Source organism: Vanrija pseudolonga, chromosome 2 (genome assembly GCF_020906515.1).
Source record: "Vanrija pseudolonga chromosome 2, complete sequence".
NCBI classification, from domain to species: Eukaryota; Fungi; Basidiomycota; class Tremellomycetes; order Trichosporonales; family Trichosporonaceae; genus Vanrija; species Vanrija pseudolonga.
Genome location: NC_085850.1, coordinates 119,854 through 140,018, shown reverse-complemented (window position 1 = coordinate 140,018; position 20,165 = coordinate 119,854). Strand labels below are relative to the sequence as shown.

Below are 20,165 nucleotides of genomic sequence, written 5' to 3'. Positions count from 1 at the left end.
GCCTTGCATCGCCTGCATCGCGTTTCAGCGTTGCGGTGTGCGTGTGCGCGCTGCCGCAGTAGTCACGGGCCGAAGGTAGGGCCGGCGAGGGAGGCCGACAAGGCCAAAGTCATGGTGGTGCGAGATGAATGGAAACCTCGTGTTGTCGTTGCAACATTCCTATTCCGACGCCAAGACAGCCCACGATGCCTCTGTAAGCTGGTTGCGGACTCGCACCGCCCCGCATGCCGGCTAACCACCCAGCCCTCTCAAGGTCCGCATGGGTATCCGCGACGAGTGGGACAGCCCCAACTGCGAGCTGCAGATGGCGCTCGTCGACGTCTCCGACACCCTCGGGACAGTGCCGGTAATCAAGCCCGACTGGAGCGTGCTCGTCGCGGCCCTCGAGCCGTCGTATGGAGACAATGGGCGCATCGTTCCAGGTGTCGCTGGTCTAGTGACCGCGTGGGTACGTGCGTTGGCGGAGCTCCTCGCGGACAAGGAGCACGAGGCGTGGGGCGAGACGCTGCTCAACAAGATGGGCGGCGCCAACCTCAGCGTCCGGCTGAACGTGTCTGCCGACCCCGAGTCAGAGGTCACGGTGACCAAGTGGACCGAAGACGGCTTCGAGCTCCTCCTCCCGCAGAAGGAGAACGAGAACCCGCGGGCGAGCCTGCCGCTGCACAAGGCCGCCCTGCTCGCCGTGTTCGACGAGCCCGGCGCCGACGCCGAGGAGGACTGGTCCGAGGTCGTCGTCGCGGACCAGGTGCGGGCCGCCCAAGCGGCGATCGCAGACGTGCATGCAACGCTGCTGGCACCACCCGCCGCAGTGTCAGGTTACATCCCCAGTGTCAAGACGTACCCCCGCCCCGAGGTGCTCCTCCAGCGCCCGCCGTACCACCTCATCGTGAGCTGGGGCGGCACCATCGAGATCCAGGGCAGCCACTCGCCAAGCCTCGAGTTCATCGCGGAATACTTGAAGAAGTGGTGCCGCACCGACCACTCGAGGACGGATGTGGTGAGTGGATCTGAGGAGGGACCTGGGGGGACGAAGAAGGGAGGACCTTGCTGACGACACTCGCCCCAGCCACCAGTGTTCAAGATCAAGCTGCACGAGAACCAGTTCGCCCTCGGCGCCGTCTACGACCGCATCACGATCGAGCCCGATCGATACGCCGTCACGACCATCCCGACCGTCCTCGCGCTCATCGAGAACGCGCTCGGCTACACGCCCATCAGCTCAGACGTGCGGGTATGGCACTACCGCCGCGACACCGAGCTCAAGGCGTAGGCGGGGACTGTTGTACTCTATATCTAATGCATGACCCATGACCCTGCTAACCCTGAATAAACTTGCGCAGCTCGCCCGACTCCTTGGTGACAAAGTCGACAATGCCCGTCCAGTTGTAGTACGTGGCGGCGGACACGGCGCCGACGACGGCGAGCTTGAGCGCACGCCTGCGGCGCTTGATGCCGTTCACGTCGACCTTGGTGAGGCGCGTCTTGCCATCCGGGCCCTTGGTGGCGCGGACAGCGTCCCAGTCGGACCACTTGGTCGAGAGCTTGCTCCACCACTCGGCGAGCCCGGCCTGCGGGTTGACGACGGTGATCAGCCCCTCGTCGGTGCGCCACCAGTTGTTGGTCTCCTTGGTCGCCGCAGCCGAGTGCTTCAGGTACTTTTGCACGGCCTTGTTGTGCGCCTTGAACGGCGCCTCGCGCGGCTGGACAGACGAGATGCCATAGTCGACCAGCTCGCGCACGATGCGCGCAATCGCCGCAGTGTTGATGTTGATCGTCCAGCCCCACGAGCCGGCCGTGCCGTTCGGCCCGATGATGATGAAGTAGTTGGGGAAGTGGGGGACGGCGACGCCAGCGTACGCCTGCGGACCGCCAATCGACTTCCAGTACTGCTCGAGCTCGAGCCCGCCCTCGCCGTGCAGGTTGGTGTTGACGCCCACGCCCTGGTACGGGACGTCCGAGCCCGTCGCGTAGATGATGACGTCGTGCTCGCGGAGCTTGCCGTCGGCCGTCTCAATGCCAGTCGGGTGCACCTTGGTGATGGTCGTGTTGGTGAGCTCGACGTTGTCGCGGTGAAGGGTCTCGAGCCAGCCGAGGTTGAGCGCGGTACGCTTGGAGCCGAGGGCTGTGGTGGCCGTGGTCAGTGATGGCTAGAGGGTAGCGGTGGGGTCTACTCACGGTAGTTGGGTGTCAACGCATCGAGGTACTCTGCCGGCGCCGTCTTCTTGAGGTAGTCGAGCAGGAAGATCTCCTCCGGGCTGCTGCGGCTGGCGTCGTGAACATGGCGTGTGGACCAGGTCTGGTCGTGGATACGGAGCAGGTACAGGCGGTACGCGTGCTGGATTCCGGGGATCCAGTTGAATGCAAAGCGCTCAAGCGCGCTGTAGTTGCGCTGAGGCTTGGGCACAAAGTAGCCTCCCGAGCGGATGTAGTGGGTGAGCGTGACGCCGGGGAGGGCAGCGACGCCGGGGACGAGCTGGATGCCCGACGAGCCGTTACCGATCACGGCGACGCGCTTGCCCTCAAGCTTGACGTCCGAGTCCCAGCGCAGGTTGTGGAAGTAAGGTCCGGCGAACGACTTGACGCCCGGAATGTCGGGAAGCTGAGGCTTGGCAAGCGGGCCAGCGGCGGACACGAGGACCTCGGCCTCGAGCTTGAGCTTGTTGCCCGTCACGGCGTTCTGCACAAACACCGTGTGCGACTGCGTGTCGCTGTTCCACTCGGAGCCAATGAACTCCGAGTTGAAGAGGAAGTTGTCCCGCAGGCCGTGCTTGTCGACCAGGCCCTCCCAGTAGGCCAGGACCTCGGGCTGCGAGGCGTACACCGTCGGCCAGTCGGGGTTGAGCTCGCCGCCGAGCTGGTACAGGTGGATGGGGACGTCGACGCCCGCGCCGGCCCACTTGGAGTCTCGCCACACGCCACCGGGGGACGCGCGCTTCTCGAGGATCTGGCCGGCGTCAGTACAACACAGGCAAGGCCCAAACTACTCACCGTGATGGCGACCTTGTCGCCCAGCTCCTGCTTCAGGCGGATGCCCTGCGCGATGCCGGAGATGCCGCCGCCAATAACGACGACGCGGACGGGGTGGTTCTTGTCAAAGCCCATGGTGAGTGATGGGAACAAGCACGGCGAGCCAGTCACTGGCTTGATATTAGGCCGCGAGGCAGCGGCGAGGCGGCACGCACATTGCTGCTGCTGCTGCTGTTGTCGACCGACGACGCGGTTCCCCCCGCGCTATTGGACTTTTGCACCATGTTTCGTCAGGCGTTCGTCAGTGGACCGAGCCAGGGACGGGCGGTGGCGAGCACCGCGAGGGCCGGCCGACCTCCACTTGGTGTGCGACGGCGGAGGTGCTTGCTGGCATTGTTGCGGTTCAACGACGAGAAATGTTGTCATTGAGCGCGAGGAGTACGTGATTGCGGCACCGATAAGCATTGAAGACGACTTCACGTGGCGAATGGCAAATAAACCAAAGGGAGCCTCGCCAACGTCGCCAATCAGCCGCGGCGTGGATGTGCTGTTCTTTCCTCAATGGCTTGCATCTCGGGAGACGCAGGGGATACGAAGATGCAAAGGAGCGGATGCATGGACGATGAAGAGGACGGGAAGCGAGATCGGGATGCCTGCTGAAGCTGGGCGGTGAGGTGCGTGTGTGTGTGTTGTGGCAGCCATCAGTGCCTTTGTGCCCCCCAACATGCCGTAGCTCAATCCTAACATGCACAAAGTATGGCGACAATGTCTATTCACTCGTATTCTAGTGCTTGGCGTCCACGGCCGCCTGCTCGCGATCAAGCTTGTCCTCTCCGTCGTCATCCGACTCGTCGTTCTGGGGGCCAAAGTACTCGACGCCGATGTTACGCACGACGATCCACGCCGGGATGATGGCGAGGCCCCACAAGCCGAAGTTGAGCGCGGCGGACGGGAGCTGGGCAAAGCTCGCGATAGACGACGTGCCGTACGCGACGGCCTGGGACGCGCTCTCGACCGCACGCAGCAGACCGGCGGCACGCGTCGCGTCCTCGTGCTTGGACACAATGTTCTTGATGACGAAGTACAGGAAGAGGTAGTGCGTCTGGAAGGACGCGCCGAGGAAGACGTACAGCGCGAACGTGCGTCCGAAGTACGGGCTCGTCCAGTCGATCGCCTGGCCACCGCCGGGGAAGTTCTTGTCAATGACTGTCGTGTTAGCGGGTCAGAGAGGCAGACGGACGTACTGATCGCCCAGATCCACCACGCGCCGCGGGTCGTCATGATGAAGATGAAGGCGGCGCGCGCGCGCACCTTGAGCGAGACGTTCTTGGCGTCGAGGAATTTCTGGGCGAGTGAGCTTGTGTACAGCAGCCCATGACTAGCTCTCCACTCACGCCAATGGCGTTGCCGACAATGATGCACGCCCATGCGGCGACGAACGAGCCGAGGGCGCGCACTCGCACGGTGAAGTGCGTCGCCATGTACGTGTTGGTGTACGACTCGGGGAACACGGCCTGGGCAATCAGAGGGATGACGAGGATGTACTGGGGGGCGTTAGTTGCGCAGCGACACCACACCCACCTCCTTGGTGAAGAAGACTTTGCCCGTCTTCTTGAGCTCCTCCCAGAGCGAGATGTAGGAGTAGATCTTGACCGCCTTGCCGTCCAGCCGTTGAACCTTGTGCGGGCGGGGGAGGAGGAACGCGATCTGGTGTGAGCGGGGTCTTTGAGAGGGGACTCACGAATGGTCCCACGACCTGGAGGGCGATGAAAACGATGTAGACCTTCGAGTTGACGGCTCCAGCCTGATCACGGGTGGCGTTGAGGCCGAGCTGCCCACGTCAGCGACACCCTCCTCCACATTGACTCACGTTGACTGCACCGCCCAGAATCTGGCCAGCAACACGGAAGGACAGCCAGATACCGAGGAACTTGCCGAGGCGGAATGGCTCGGGGTACGCGATCGCAATACCCGCCTCGATACCCCAGAACAGGCCGGCACTCAGGCCGCACGTCGCAGCGCCGAAGAGCACGAACCAGCGCGTGCCGAACACGTTGTTGCAGTACAGCGCGGCCGAGTACGGCACAAAGCCGACGCCGCCGAGAAAGACCGCCCAGTTGACGCCGACGAGGTTGGCGATCGTCGAGGACAGCGTTGCGGTCAGGATCATCAGGCAGAAAGTGAGCGCGTTGGCCGAGTTGACGAGCCACGGCGTCTGCTGGCCGCCTGCGCCGAGCGAGTTCATCGCGCCCCAGACTGTGCTCGTCAGGTGGGATCCGTGCAAGACACCTACGACCAGGGGCTGCAAAGTTACATGCGCCGAGGACGAATGCCGCGGTAATGGGCGAGCGGTACCATACGCGCTTCTGCGTCGCGCCCGACTCGAGCACGGCGGGGGTGGTCGTCGTGGACATGGCTAGCGCTTGCTGTAATCAGTAGGATTAGGCTGGACACTGTAGTGGACGGTAGATGTTATATCTTAGACACACCACGCTGCTGTTGCCGTCGCGACTCCCGCCGTAACAGCGACTTTTCCGTCTTCGAGCCGCAATCAACTCGGGGCCTCGAGCGACGTGGTGACGAGCTCGCCATCAGAAGCAGTAGTGGCGATCACGAGGCCGTGAGCCGTACCCGGCGTTCTGTGGACCGTTTGTCTGCACTGGGGTTGCTCGCGACGTCGCCGTGGCATGGCGTGCTGGGGAGTAAGAGTAACAGGAACGTGTGCAATGGTAAATCACTAGTGCTTGGCTACCTGATCCAAGTGTCTCACGACGAGCCGGTGATTTCAGTCCGAGCCAACCACCGCCGGGCGCGCTCGGCGAGCTCGCTCGGGACCCAGCTCCGTTTACTCCGCGTGGTCCTCGGTCTATTTCCTGCCCGCCCGCGCCTGCGGCCCGCAAGTCGTAATCCGAAAGCCGCCTGGGGTCCGTGTGTCTCCTGAGGAGGTGAGACAGGCACGGCGTCTTGAATTTGGTTTACAGCGAGATAAAAGACGGCGAACGAGAGGACGAGGGAGAACGTGTGAGAGAGGAGGGATGGTGAAAGTGGGGGAGGGTAGCCCTGACTGACGCCATCATGGCATCATGTGCATGATTCCCAGCTCCGGTCGGGACGAGTTCCGCCTGTTTGGCCCGCCGGCACAGTTTCATGACAAGTCGAAACGCTGGCGGTGTTCGACACGAGCACTATGGCTGACGCAGGACACGGTCTCTGCGCGGGACAACATGATCCGGTTGCGCCGTGCAGATGCCGGTGCACATCTAAGCCACCTCCACTTGGCCTCCACCACTTTATGATGGAACAACAACGCCTCGCTCTGGCGTCATGACTGTCATTCAGCATTCGGAATAGTTGACCGAGGTGTCGAGAATGATGAATGTCAGCGGAGGATGGACTTGTGGTGGAGGCTGGACGCCGTGCTGGCGACCGTGGTTTGGCCGTAGTACACATGCGACATGGGGTGACACGACTCTGACGGCGCTGGCTATCTCAACAGCTACCCAGCGCTTGCACCCTGGTAGACCAGTGCTCCGACCAGCGACCGTGAGCGCCGAAGAGGGCCTTGCCGTCGCTGTGGCCGTCACTATTGATACACATGACACGCACTGCAGGCAGGCACGTGAACGGAAAGGGTGACGGATCAGCGTACTCGGGTGCGAAAGGAGGGCGATCAAGGATTCGCACATATGTCACTCCCACCGAGGATCGACATGACCAGGGGAGTGTGGCACCCAGTGCGAGCCACACAACGAGAAAGCGTCGTGGCACTCAAGGCATAACAACAACTGGTGCATGTGCGGCCTGCGACACTTGTTTCAACTTGCCCAACCTCTCTCCAGTCACCATGGCATTGTCTTGACTCGCGCCCCAGCCGCCTCGTGCCCGCTGCGTGCACTCGCCTCCTCGCGCTCTCGCCCACCAGATAGACATGTCACACTGATGGTTCATTGTACCGCGACCGCACATGTGCACAACATCAGTGGGCTGTTCCAGTACATATGGAACCTGATGTGTGCTGCATCCCAAGGCAAGACCACACTCATCGACCACCTCAACAGCTCCCAGCTCTCGTGCAGTCACATGACGCCTTATCGGCCCCGCGCCATTGAGATCGCCGATACAAACGAAGTCCGCCTCTCCGCCTTCCCAATCCCGAACGACCCCAAGGTTTTCACCATTCGAGTCTGGAAGGACCGCCACGGCCACTTCTATAGACAGGAGGTGGAGTACCTCCGTACTGAGCTGGACGAGGACGGCGACCCAGGGCCACCCATGACCATAGAGGGTACGCGCATTGACATGAAGACCATCTGGCCACGATACAAACGCTCGTGGCCCAAATGGCGCCGAGGCCGAGGCCTCAGTCGCAACACGCCGGTCTTCCATAAGTTTACCGAGCTGCCGATTTTCGAAGTGGGTGGGCTCGTCTCGGTCCTAGTGGTGTTTGCTCACTATCGCCAGGAGTTTGTCAAGGCAGAGCAATCGCACACCGTCCGTGAGATATACATCAACGAGATGGTGAGCTCTGCGCAGCACGCAAACCTCCTTCCCTTCCTGGGCTGTGAGGTTGAAGGAGGTCGCGTTGCGTCTCTTGTCTTTCCCTTCCTCTACTGGACCCTTGAGGATGCTGTCTGCGGCATGTTTAATAAGAATGTTCCCAGTCGAGCGCTCAAGTGGACACATGTCAGCCTCTCGAGCCAACACGTTCGGTTCACCCGCAACGGCAAGATGAGCGACCGCCGTGACCACTGCAAGGAAGAAGACTTCGTCGAAGTCTTCACCCCGATCATGGCTATCGGCAATGTCATGACGGATATCACCGCCGCCGTCACTTACCTTCGTGACACGTACCAGCTGTGTTATCTCAACCTGGCGCCGCACAACGTCATGTATAATCACAAGAATGACAAGTGGGTGATTGTCGGCCTGGGCGAGTGTCACAAGGAGGGGACGACGTTCGCCAATGGGATTCCGGGCCCGATGGGCTGGACGGAGAACAGCAACACTGTCACTTGGGGGGTAGTGCTGTCAATGCTGGTCGAGATTGAGAATTACATCAAGACCGGAGAGTATCCAAGAGTCACCCACTGGCTGAACTCTTCGCAGATATGTAGTTCCGATATGCATTAGAGCGGGCAGGTCCCATGTCAAATTACAGCTATTTCTTCTCCTCTGAAGAGCCAGAGATCGACTCATTGTCGGACTGGGGCAAATGCGCCACCTGCCCTTCGTCATGCTCATCATTATCCTTTGCCACGGGGCCGTTGAGGTCGATGCCAATCCGGCGGATGACAAACCACGTGGGCACGATCGCCACGCCCCAGAGAGCAAAGTTGAGCGCGGCAGACCCAAGCTGTGCAAAGCTCTTGATCGAGCTGGTGCCGTATGCAACCGCCATGGCGGCCGACTGCACGGCACGGAGGAGTCCAGCGACGCGTGCCTCGTCCTCATGGGTCTTGCACACTGACCGTCGTTAGCTCGAATACCTACTCCTGACGTACCGTTCTTGCACACAAAGTACGTGTACATGAAAAGCCCTTGCAGGTTGGCGCTGAACAGGACGTAGAGGGCAAATGTTTTGCCGAACAGTGGCGACGTCCAGTCGATTGCCTTGTCAGTGGGGAAGTTGGACTCGAGGACGAGAGCCCAGATCCACCAGGCTCCACGAGTGACGGTGAACCAGATGAATGTGTATCGGGCACGAGCTTTGAGGGAAACTTTGCTGAGGTCGAGGTATTTCTGAGCTGGTGAGTAAACGAGCCTTTGTCGACCCGAAACGACTTACTCCGACAACATTGCTGATGATCACGCACGCCACCGCGGCGACAAACGCTCCAAGGGAACGGACACGGACAGTAAAATGCGAGCCCATGTACGTGTTGACCCACGACTGGGGAAAGAGTCCTTGCACAATGAACGGGACAAGCAGGAGGACCTCCCTGGACAACAGAACACGCCAGGTTGCCTTAATCTCATCCCAAGCTTTGTGATCGCTGTAGATTTTGACCGCCTTGCCGTCACGGCGCTGCACCTTGTCGGGGCGGGGAAGGAGGAACGCCGTGAATGGTCCAGCGGCCTGGAGGGCAACGAACACGAGGAATACCTTGGGGTTGATGGAGCCTGCCGTGCCACGGTTGGCATTCATGCCGAGGTTGATTGCGCCGCCGACGAGCTTTCCTCCGACAGAGAACGACGTCCAGATGCCAAGGAACCTTCCGAGTCGCTCGGGCTCAGGGTATGCGAACGCGACAGATGCCTCGATCGCCCAGAAAAGACCGGCCGAGATCCCGCACGTCGTGGCGCCGAAAAGCATCAGCCACTTGGTACCGTACACGGTGTTGGTGTACAGGCCCGCCACGTACGGCGCGTACCCTGCCGCGCCCAGAAACAGTGCCCAGTTGACGCCGACGACGTTCCTGGCCAGCGTCAGCAGATCCCTAGTCACGACGTACTTACAAAACTGTTGAGCCGAGGAAAGCAGTGCCAACCATCAGGGTGAATGTCAACGCGTTTGCCGCGTTGACAAGGAAAGGAGTCGCTTGGCCTCCGCCACCGATGGCGTTCATCGCGGTCCACACTGTCGTCAGCGGGCGGTGGCGTTACCCGTACTCACATCCTGGGGCACAGAAGTTGCAGATGCCAATGATGAAGGCGGCGTAAATCGGTGAGCGGTACCAGACATGCTTGATGGCACCGGCCGCCTCGAGCTCGGATGCTGAGGTCATGGTGAGTACGGTGGTGGGCCTTCCGGAGTCTCGCCCGGCTGGGGACTGATATAGTTGTAGAAAAGAATGGTCCAGCAGGAACTGCCCCGGCGACTTTCCTGGCCTGCTCAGAGGTCGCCGATCCACAGCCTCCTTACCCTAGTGCAGTGGAGGCCGTGATACCCATAACCACTGCCACCCCAACCGCGGTGTACAATGAGGTACTATTCCGAAGGTATGGCGTGCATGAGCACCCGACCTTTGTGACTGTACTGCGGCGACGAGTTTGGCAACTTTTTGCGCCGGTGAGCGCGGAGACGTTGAGCAGCCCAGTGATCAGTCGTGGGCGCTTACCGCGCTTATGCCCAACGACGTGATGCTATCCAACGAGCCAACCGCTGACCGCCCTTGTCTAGTTGAGGTCAACGTGATCGCTCTACCAGGCGAAGTTGCCGAAGATTTACTGGATGCCACTTGACCTATTCCGACCTAAATCCGCCTGTAGGTCACCTCCACTCCACTGTTTCCAATTTTGTGCTCAGTCTCAGTACGCATGAACCTGTTATCATTTCGCCGACTCGCGGTTAGCATCTTCGGCTGAGTATTTTCGGCGTCAGGACACACAGGGGTGATGGCGTTTGGTTGCGCAACGTGAAAAAGCGGGGCCACTGGTTGTTGCCTCTGCTAACGTGGAGCAGCTCTGCGCCGTCTGCTCGAGAGGACGAGTGACGGTGGGCCACTGGCGACCAGGTAGTAACTGCCTCGCGGAGATCGCCGCTTCTAGCCCATGATGTCCATGTACAGCGTCTACAAATGAGGCTAGGCGTATTGCAGTCCATGCCCGAAGCGGTACGTCGGGTCCTTGGTATCGAATGCCGTGTCCGTCCTGCTCTCCTCCACCGCCTGCATCGACCGCGGGAGGTCGAACGGCAGCTTGCCCTTGGGCGAGTGGCCATACAGCACGTCAACGAGGGCGGGTTCTGACAGCCCATACGACAGCATGATGGCGCTGGCATCGTCGTCGAGCGAGCCGAGGATCGGAGGTCGGTCGGCGAAAATCTCCAGCACGACCGGCACCTTCTTGGCCAGGTCGGCGACCTGGTCCAGCGTCGCTTGGTCAAAGTCCAGCTTGCCGTGGTGGAACATGGTGCAGAACGCGCCGTTGCCCTTCGCCTCCCACGGCGTCTGGAGGCGGACGACGGCGACGTCGGCCCAGTCGATGTCCGCACCGGTGACGCCGAGGTCGGCTGCGCTCTGCTTGAAGCCCACGAGGTGCACCTTGGCGTTGGGGGAGAGGGGAAGGAGTGGCTTGCCGTTGTGTTCCGCGTTCTTGAGTAGCGTCACGGCGTCCTTCTGCGCCACAAGGCCGGCAGCGACAAATTCTTTCCTGCCCACGACGGCGCCAGCGGCATCGACATCGACGAACGGCGACTCGAACAATCCAAGCTCGAACTTGTCGCGAAGGATACGGCGGGCGCTCTCGTCGATCCGCGACTCTGGCACTCGGCCACTCTTGACCGCCTCGACGATGAAGTGCGGCTCGCCATGCCCGCCAAACTGGTCGATCCCAGCGTCGAGGGCCACGACGACACGCTCAAGCGGGGAGAGGTGCTCGACCCCCCATGCGCGCGCGGGGGCCAGGTCGCCCAGCTTCTCCTCGGTGCCGTAGTCGATAAGGATGCCCCAGTCCGAGACAACCACGCCCTTGTACCCCAGCTCTTCTCTCAGGCAGCCGGTCACGACGGGCTTGTTGAACGCCATCCCGACCTCGGGATACCGCGTGCCCACTGGCCGTCCGTACGCGGGCATCATGTACCGCGTACCCTCGGCCACGGCGGCGCGGAACGGCTTGAGGTGGTAGTCCCACTGGTCGCCGGGGTAGATCTGGTCCTTGCCCCACTTGAAGTGGCTGTCGAAGCCGTTCTTCAGTGGCCCACCTCCGGGGAAGTGCTTCACGCAGGCCGCGACGGAAGTCGGGCCAAACTTGGCCTGCTGCAGACCGCGGATATGCGCCGTGACGAGCTCGGACGCAAGGTTGTTGTCCTCGCCCAGGGAGCCGGGGATGCGCGACCACCTGGGCTCGGTGGCCAGATCCGCCTGCGGGTGCAACCCCATGCGCATCCCCACAGCAATGTACTCCTGCCGCACGATGTCGGCGTACGCCTCCATCCGCTCCGCGTCGCCGATGGCCGCGAGGCCGATGCTCTCAGGCCACTGGGAGAATGGGCCCGACTTGAGCGACAGCTGCGGGTTGTCGGTGAACGCGTGCCGCGGGTCCGTGGAGAGGGTGACGGGGATCCCGAGGCGCGTGTTCCGCGCCGCCGTTTGGATCTTGTTGGTGTACTCTGCAAACTCCTTTGCCGTGTCGAAGCCGCCCATGATGTTGAAGTGCGACAGACCGAGGTTGAGAAGGCTGGCCGTGGAGGGGAACCCCCAGGTGGGGCTCACGTCGTCGAGGTCGTCAGACGGGATGATCATCATGTGGAACATGAGCCCGGCCTTCTCTTCGAGCGTGAGGCGCGAGACCAGGTCCTCGACGCGCTCGTCGATGGGTCGTGAGTCATCTTGGTACGGGAGGAGGGTGTCGGTCGTCATTGTTGGGCGTCCGCGGTGTGGGGAGAGAGGGCTTGTCCGGCTGGGAACGCCTTATAAGAGGCGTTATCTGCGGCCGACTGCTCGCCGGGGCCACTCCATGGCAATCCTCGTCGCCCACAGCGGCCGCCGAAGCAGGGAGCGGGACATTGACGCGCCGATGTTTGCAGAAGAACCTGGGGTAGTTGATCACAAGTCACACGGCAGATTTGGACTTATTCCGAGCATTCCCCGAGCTTAACCCCCAGCGTTCCAGCGGCGACGACCTTCGGGCTCACGTAAACCCAAATCAGCGTCAATGGGGTCAGTTGCCCCGTCAGCCCGCCAAGATTACCCTGCATGACCGGTGAACATATGTGCGGGGCCGTTTAGGTAGGTAGAACTGCAGTTCGGGAGACTTTCAGCCGCCCGCAGACGTGATCTTCACATCTGTGGGGAGTGCGGTGACTACAAGGAGAGGTTCTCGTGCACCGGGTGCACGAGCGCCCCGTATACTGTGTGTGCTAGGGGGCGAGGCACTCCAGCTGTCCTGGAGCGAGGCTGTCGGCCAAGCCGGTCCGCCGAGGCCAGTCGTTATCCTGTCCTTTGTTATCCAGCTTGGAAGGCATCATTCACATCTCCTTTCGTGAAGGTGGCAGTTTTGTGTTAATTGTATTGAAAGCCCCCGAAAAACTTGAATAGGCTTAATTAGAAAGTGGTCGGTGCGCAGGAACAAGGCGATCTCTTCGGATCGGCGCCGTGTATGCATGCGAAACGAGCAGTGACTATACTACATGGGTGGGATACAGCCAGAACGGGTCATTCAGAAAGGCGCTGTCGTTACTAAGATCAGGAGCAGGGGCGTGCGTCCAATTATCGCCCAGGAGTTGCTGGAGGTGTGCGAGCTTACGAGTCAGTAATGGCTGCACCTCCATCACCTACCACGTCCTGGTAGTCGTTGGCCTGGGGTGTTTGGTTCGGCTGGAAGCGCTCAAGCGCGCTCAGTACACGGTGGTGACACCGTTGGACGTAGCACAGAGGGTGGTCGTCCCCTGTGAGTGGGGTGAGGCGATCGACGGCCTCGGACGTCGTGCGCAGGATCGAGATTGTTCGCGACACGTCTTCCTGGGTCATTTCGTTACGGGCCTGTGGTAGGTCAGCGACAGCCGCAAGCGACGAAACGTACATGAAAGGCCAGTAACACCGGCACGGAGAGCGACACTGTCGACATGTCGGACAGGAAAATGACCTCGCCGCTCGATACCAGCTGAACGACGACATCCGCGCACTCCTTGAACAAATCGAGCACGGCCGAGATGGTCGACAGGCCGTGCAGCAGACTCACGACATGCCGCTTCATCAGCATCATCTTGAGTATGAGCACCATGATAAGGCGCAGAACCCCCGTCGGCTGCGGGTCATTGAGCCACCGTTCCGAGAGGACAGTGACGTGCTCCATTGCCAGGGAGCAGACGGTCAGCTCGTCCACGGACTCGTTGTCGGTCGATGGGGGGCGCGAATATTCGCCGATTTCCTGGTGCATTTCCCAGCATCTGTGGGTCAGTGCCGCCCTGTGCACCCACTCACTCGGTCAAGAACACCTTGAAGAAGTCGCCCGTGACGCCGAGATGGGCGTGATTCTCCGCCCAGACCCGCAGCTTGCGCGCTGGTGGGATAGGCCAGCCCATGGACGGGAGACGGAACATGACGCCGTACGAGTTGTCCATGCCGAATGCAGCTTCCGTCAGCATACGCCCTCACCGCACAAACGCACTGTAAGCCACCCTCTCCGCGTCGACTTTCGCCCGTTCCCTCTCCTCGTCATCAGCCACAGTCGACGGGTCCCACTCGTCGATCTGCCACTTGACACCCAGCTGGCAAATGCACCGCGTCGCCAGCCCGAGCTTATAGTACGCAGTCGGATCCTTGGGTCGCTTCCAGTACACGAGCGTCAGCAGCGCTTGGACAAGCGGTAAATCCACGTCGGCATTCCTCATTGCCCGCGCGATGCCCGTCTCCGCCATGTCGAGGCACCAGTCCGCCAGGTGGGGGCGGAAAAAGCGCGCCGCGGCGTACATCACCGCCGTGAACAGCACTGGCGAGCGCCGGACTCGCTCGTAGGTGTGGTACGCGTGGTCGAAGATGTGGGACGACGGGGAGACGTGCTCTGCGAACCGCTTGAAGAGCCACTGGGCTTCGGGCTCGGATAGTAGCCCGACGCTAACGGGATCAGGGATGGGAAGCGTCGGCGTGCGGTGGGACTGCGACACCAAGAGGTCGAGCACAGTTCCAGGTGTACCGTCTCCAGCCTCCAAGGTTGCATGCGTTCGTTCCTCGGGCTCGATAGAAGGGAAACGACTGTCTTCGTCGCCGATCCGGGGCTCCAGGTATGTCTCGAGCGTCTTCTTCATCTTTGCAGGTCGGGATTCTAGATCGGGGTAGAACGGCCTCACGAGCGGAAAGACCCCTTGGGGCGACTTGCCAGCTGCTGGTGTCGACCGGAGCAGCGGCGCCAGCTCGTCTAGCCTGTCGGCCCTCATGCGCGCAGCTGACACTCCTGGTGGGTGGATCGCTGACGGTCCGCTCGCCCCCGTCGACTGGGCCACGGACGACAACGCGAGCCATAGCGCGTCGGAGGATGGTGTCGGCAGCACTGCCTCATCCGTAGCATGGTGGCCTGAGGCTGCCCCTGGGCCTGCTGGTGTAGCCGTGCCAGGCGATATCGACTCCACCGGGGACGGATCATCGCTCCCCTGGAGCCTCCGCTTGCGCTTGAACCCCTTCGGCGGTCTGCATAAGCGACAACCAGCACCCAAACCCACCCTCGCCGGAGATGGTTGTACTCGCACGCCAGCCCGAGCCGGGTGCATCGCGCGCACGGGGCGTTGAGATCGTCAGATATCCTGCGGGGCAGGCATCGAGTCTGGCGGTCAGCGGCTCATCTTGCTGTCCAGCTCCGCACCTTGAGCTTTCGACAAGTGACGCAGCTGGGGTCAGCTAGTGCCGTGCGAGCTACTCACGCTTTCCTTGGACGGAGAGTTCGGTGGCGCGGGGGCTGGTCCCCCTCCGGTGGGGTCGATTCTACCATGTCGCCGGTGAGTGAGAGTGGAGAAGTAAGAGTCGGTCAATGGAAGTCGGTGAGTTCTGCCGTATTATTGTCTCAGTCGTCCCTGCGGGGTTGGGGGTGGGATCATGCCCGCGCAGTCTTAGCGGGTAACCCGCCCCACCCTCCCCCTGCTCCCCTGCCTCGGCCCCTCGTCGTCTCCCACCCCGGGGCCTCGCTCGACCGAGCCGTGATCAGCCGCTCGCACTTCTGCCGTGCCGATTTGGTCTGCAGTGCTCCAGAGTTGGTCAGGTGCTGCATTTCTTGGCTCCGGAATAAGAAAGGTAAGCTAGTGTAAGCCCGCGGGGCCCGCACGCGGCGACCCGAGGATTGGCTCCATCCGCGCGTCGATTACGATTGCCCACGAGCCTGCCTTTGGCCCCTGACTGCCCCCGGTAGATCTTCAGACGGTGACAGATCCCGTGTCACCCACACACTCCTTTCTCTCTGTGAACGATGTCGGGCGCGTGTGTGGGGGCTGGCTGGGCTCACCTCGATCCCCGTACCATGAACGCCGCACACACACGATAGCATCTATAAAGATACAATGCGCGTCGGCAGCGGCAAGGACACCACACACGACTCTCTCCACGATGTCCTCCGCGCCGAATCCCCTCGCACACCTGCGCAACAACACGTCACCCTGGTGGTGGAAGGACAAGGGCCTGCGCGCTCTCGCGCTCGGTATCGCGGTCGGCTTCTCGAGCAGCGTCAGCACGGGTAAGTGCGTGCACTCTGAGCAGCTGTTCTGACGACCGACCAGGCTACGACGGCGCCGTCATGGCCGGCCTGCAGGCCAACTCGCTGTTCATGAAGGCGATCGACCACCCGAGCCCTACCAAGCTCGGCACGATCGTCGCTGCCCAGTCGCTCGGCGCGATCCCAGGCTACATCCCAGCTGCGTGGGCGACCGACAAGTTTGGCCGCCGGTGGGCGCTGGTCATCGGGTACATTATCATCATCATCGGCGCGCTCGTGCAGACCTTCACCACGGGCGGGTGGAAGATGTTTGGCGGGCGCTTCATCCTCGGCTTTGGCGGCAGCTTCACGGGCGTCGCGGGCGGGCCGTACACCGCCGAGATTGCACACCCGCGTAACCGTGCCCAGACGACCGCGCTCATCCAGACATGCTTCTACATTGGCAGCATTATCGCCGCGTGGGTCTGCTTTGGCGCAGTGTACATGCGCCACACGAACTGGAGCTGGCGCATGTGCCTCCTCTTCCAGATCATCGTGCCCGTCATGGCGCTGGCCGCCATCCCCTTCATCCCCGAGTCGCCGCGCTGGCTCGTGGCCAACGGCCGCGTCGAGGAGGCGCACGACATGCTCGCCAAGTACCACGCCAACGGGGACAAGAGCGACGAACTCGTTGTGTACGAGTTGCAGGAGATCCAGGAGGCAATTGAGATTGAGCGCGAGGCAAAGGGCATGTCGTGGACCACCTTTATCAAGACCAAGGGCAACCGCTGGCGCTTGGCGATCATTCTGGTGAGCAGCGCGACAGAGTGCTGGAGTTGATGCTGACACATGCCGCAGACTGTCGCATTCACGAGTCAGTGGGCGGGTAACGGTGTCATCAGCTTCTAGTGAGCTACCAACATGTCGAATGGAAGCTCACACCCCCAGCCTCGTCACGATCCTCCAATCCGTCGGCATCACCAACGCAGTCCAACAAACAGGCTACAACGCCGGGCTACAGGTGTTCAACTGGCTCGCAGCCATCTTTGGCGCGCTCGTCTGTGAAAAGTTTGGACGGCGCAAGATGTGGCTCACGTCGGCGATCGGCATGTTCTTCTCGTACGTCGTCATCACGGCCTGCTCGGCCGCCTACGCCAACGGGCACGACCCCGCAGGGAAGGCCGTCATGGCCATGCTGTTCATCTACTTCTTCTTCTACGACATTGGGTACACTGGCCTCACGCTCGCGTACCCCCTCGAAATCCTGCCGTTCAACCTCCGCTCCAAGGGCGTGGCGATCCTCCTCATGTGTGTCATGCTCTCGTCGACCTTCAACACATATGTCAACCCCATCGCCCTCGCATCCATCACGTGGAAGTACTACTTTGTCTTCCTCGCCGTCTTGATCTTCGCCATTGTCGTCATCTACTTCGCCTTCCCCGAAACCAAGGGCCGCATGCTCGAGGAGATTGCAGTCATCTTTGACGGCGACAAGGCCGAACTTCACACCCAGAACCACCTCCATGACGAGCGCGACTTGAAGCAGGTGCCGTCGTCGCCAGACACCGAGGCCAAGGAGATCAGATATGATAACGATAAGCGTGTCTAAGTCGGAACTTGATAATTTAGTAGTTATAGGGGCCGGAGGGAATGTAATGCGTGAGCTCGCACAAGTACATCTAAGTCTACGATACAGGGGTCTACTTTGAACCGTCCCATCGCTGCTCCTTGCTGTCGCTGCGCGCAAGAGTTGGAGCGCTAGACACGTGGTCATCCTCATCATCGCCACGATCGGCAGGAGGACCATTGAGGGTGACGCCGACCTTGCGGATGAGAATGACGGTGAAGGGAATGGCGAGGCCCCAGAGCCCAAAGTTGAGGGTGGCTGATCCAAGCAGAGCAAAGCTCTCGATAGAGTTGGTGCCATAAGAGACAGCCTGGGCGGCGCTCTGGACCATGCGAACGAGACCAGCGATGCGGACGGCGTCGGCGTGCGTCTTGGCCATCTGTCTGGAGACAAAGTACACGTAGAGGTAGAAGCACTGGTACGTTGACATGAGGAGGATGTAGAGGGCGAACGTGCGGCCAAAGTACTTGGACTTCCAGTCGATCGCCTCACCGCCGTTGGGGAAGTTGTTCTCGAGGACAATGGTCCAGATCCACCAGCCTCCCATGAGCGCCATGAGTGCACCGAACGTGACGCGCGCCTTTGTCTTGTCGGATATGCGGCGGATGTCGAGGTACGTTCCGACAATGTTGGCGACAATGACGCATGCAATAGCGCCGATGAACGAGCCGAGCGCACGGACACGCACAGTGAAGTGCGAGGCCATGTAGGTGAAGATGAAAGACTCGGGGAAGATACCGGCGATGATGAGCGGGATGAGGAGGAGGAAGTTCTTCGAGAAGAGCACGCGCGTCGTCTCGCGCAGCTCGTGCAGGATCGGGATGTTGGTGTACAGGCGCACGGGCTGGCCATCGCGGCGCTGCACCCAGTGGGGCTTTGGCATGAGGAAGGAAAGGAAGGGTCCGGCTGCCTGGAGACCGACGAAGACGAGGTAGACCTTGGGGTTGATGGAGCCCTCGGTGTCCCTGTTGACGTTCATGCCGAGGTTGATGGCGCCACCGACAATCTGGCCGAGCACACGGAAGCTCATCCAGATACCGAGAAAGAGACCCATGCGCTCGGGTTCGGGGTAGCTGAATGCAATAGAGGCCTCGATGGCCCAGAACAGGCCCGCAGAGAGGCCGCAGGTGGTCGCGCCGAAGAGGATGACCCACTTCGTTCCGAAGACAGAGTTGCAATACAGCCCGGCGAGGTAGGGTACGTAGCCGACGCCGCCGAGGAAGAGGGCCCAGTTGACACCGACGAGGTCACTAGGGGCGTCAGTGGGAGAGAGAAGGCTAACACGTACGTTATCGCCGAGCCGAGGAACGACGTGAGGACCATCAGCGCAAAGGTGAGCGCGTTGGCCGAGTTGACGAGCCACGGTGTCTGCTGACCACCTGCGCCGAGCGAGTTCATCGCGTCCCACACTGCGTTGTGAGCTTGACAGTGTGTTGTGGCACTCACGTCCGGGAGCAGCAAAGTTGCACAGGCCGATGATGACCGCCGCGGTGATGGGCGAGCGGTACCATACCCGCTTCTCAAACGGCTGCGCGAGCTCAGTCTTGCTAGAGTTGTCGGCCATGGTGTGGGGTGTTTGGGGCCTGCCTCTACGTCGACGACGAGGCCGGCATATAAACGAAACGCAGCAGGTTTATCTCCCTCCTTCCATGCCGTGGTGGAGGTGGCCGGGACGTCTCCATTCGGAAGCGCGGTGACAGTCGAGATCGACGATGGCGACATGTCACCACTTGCCAACGGTGCGAGCCCGTACACGCCCACAGCACAGGCGCGACGCCGAGATCAGCGATATCCAGCGGAGGGATGGGTAAACCCTTGAAAGTGCGTGCACAGTCACAGTGTAGAAGGGGACAGGGGTCATGGCATGGTGGATCATGTTGTGACCGATGATCTGTAGGCGAGGTTGACGACATGGGGTCATCAGCGTCAGTTGGTTTCAGCGCGACGTTAGTGGGTGCTGCTGTAGTCAGGAGGAGGAGACAGAGTGCCTGGGGTCCGAAGTGTGCGCAGCAGGTCCTCGACTAGGAGCTAGTGGCTAGTGGGAGAATGCGAGGCAAAGGCAGGTTGAGATATTGAGATGCTCATGTATGGCGACTTGGATGGGTGTCGAGGATCGGATCAGCAGCATCAGCCACCCAAAGGCCGGCCAAAGGCTCCGAGGAGATCATCTCTCGCCACGTGGGCAAATGGCACGGTAGGCTCGGCAACCCGCCGACAGCACATTATACCAGCTTTAAGTATGCATGTATGACCGTCTTCGCGTGACAATGCATCTGGCGTGGGGGGTGTGAACCGCACTACTGCAGTGCCGCAGCCCTGGTGACTGAGCATCGTTGCCGGTGGGAAAGAGCGGAGGAGAGGAGGCTCGGTCGAGATGGTGTTTTGCAAAACTGGCAAGCGCAGTAACAGCCACGGATGACGCGAGATGTTGCGTCTTGGTCGTCATTGACATCTTCCTGACTGACCTCCACCGATGCTCACCGCTCACCCATCACAGCTCTAGAGGCGAGCGAGG

General features: G+C 61.1%; 5 protein-coding genes across 6 annotated transcripts; 3 read left to right on the top strand and 2 right to left on the bottom strand.

Moving 5' to 3' along the window:
- Positions 1–185: 185 nt before the first annotated feature.
- Positions 186–1,270, top strand: LOC62_02G001828 (uncharacterized protein; the record flags this gene model as incomplete). Its single annotated transcript, XM_062768326.1, has 3 exons — positions 186–193; positions 244–997; positions 1,067–1,270. 3 exons carry the CDS (start codon positions 186–188, stop codon positions 1,268–1,270), a joined length of 966 nt encoding a protein of 321 aa, XP_062624310.1.
- A 46-nt stretch (positions 1,271–1,316) lies between these two features.
- SCO3172_3 (Baeyer-Villiger monooxygenase) lies at positions 1,317–3,102 on the bottom strand (the record flags this gene model as incomplete). Its single annotated transcript, XM_062768325.1, has 3 exons — positions 1,317–2,122; positions 2,176–2,944; positions 2,989–3,102. The coding sequence occupies 3 exons, from the start codon at positions 3,100–3,102 to the stop codon at positions 1,317–1,319; spliced, it is 1,689 nt and encodes a 562-aa protein (XP_062624309.1).
- A 470-nt stretch (positions 3,103–3,572) lies between these two features.
- Positions 3,573–19,214, bottom strand: SPAC922.05c_4 (the record flags this gene model as incomplete). 2 transcript variants are annotated; one of them, XM_062768321.1, is made up of 18 exons in its annotated part: positions 5,519–5,621; positions 8,160–8,430; positions 8,469–8,706; positions 8,753–9,383; positions 9,424–9,544; positions 9,581–9,674; positions 10,572–12,212; positions 13,037–13,132; positions 13,185–13,367; positions 13,429–13,795; positions 13,830–13,980; positions 14,017–15,032; positions 15,065–15,145; positions 15,263–15,297; positions 17,405–17,639; positions 17,728–18,900; positions 18,939–19,059; positions 19,097–19,214. In XM_062768321.1, 18 exons carry the CDS (start codon positions 19,212–19,214, stop codon positions 5,519–5,521), a joined length of 6,675 nt encoding a protein of 2,224 aa, XP_062624305.1. The 2 variants fall into 2 exon arrangements, with proteins under 2 accessions (XP_062624308.1, XP_062624305.1); XM_062768322.1 differs by lacking the exons at positions 8,160–8,430; positions 8,469–8,706; positions 8,753–9,383; ... (12 more) ...; positions 18,939–19,059; positions 19,097–19,214 and adding exons at positions 3,573–4,173; positions 4,212–4,311; positions 4,362–4,511; ... (1 more) ...; positions 4,709–4,798; positions 4,838–5,223 and having other exon boundaries at positions 5,261–5,676.
- On the top strand, positions 7,048–8,097 carry LOC62_02G001826 (uncharacterized protein; the record flags this gene model as incomplete). The annotated part of the gene is made up of 1 exon (XM_062768324.1): positions 7,048–8,097. The coding sequence occupies one exon, from the start codon at positions 7,048–7,050 to the stop codon at positions 8,095–8,097; it is 1,050 nt and encodes a 349-aa protein (XP_062624307.1).
- LAC12_20 (Lactose permease) lies at positions 15,800–17,632 on the top strand (the record flags this gene model as incomplete). The annotated part of the gene is made up of 4 exons (XM_062768323.1): positions 15,800–16,065; positions 16,109–16,833; positions 16,882–16,931; positions 16,972–17,632. The coding sequence occupies exons 1-4, from the start codon at positions 15,939–15,941 to the stop codon at positions 17,630–17,632; spliced, it is 1,563 nt and encodes a 520-aa protein (XP_062624306.1). The 5' UTR covers positions 15,800–15,938.
- Positions 19,215–20,165: the final 951 nt, after the last annotated feature.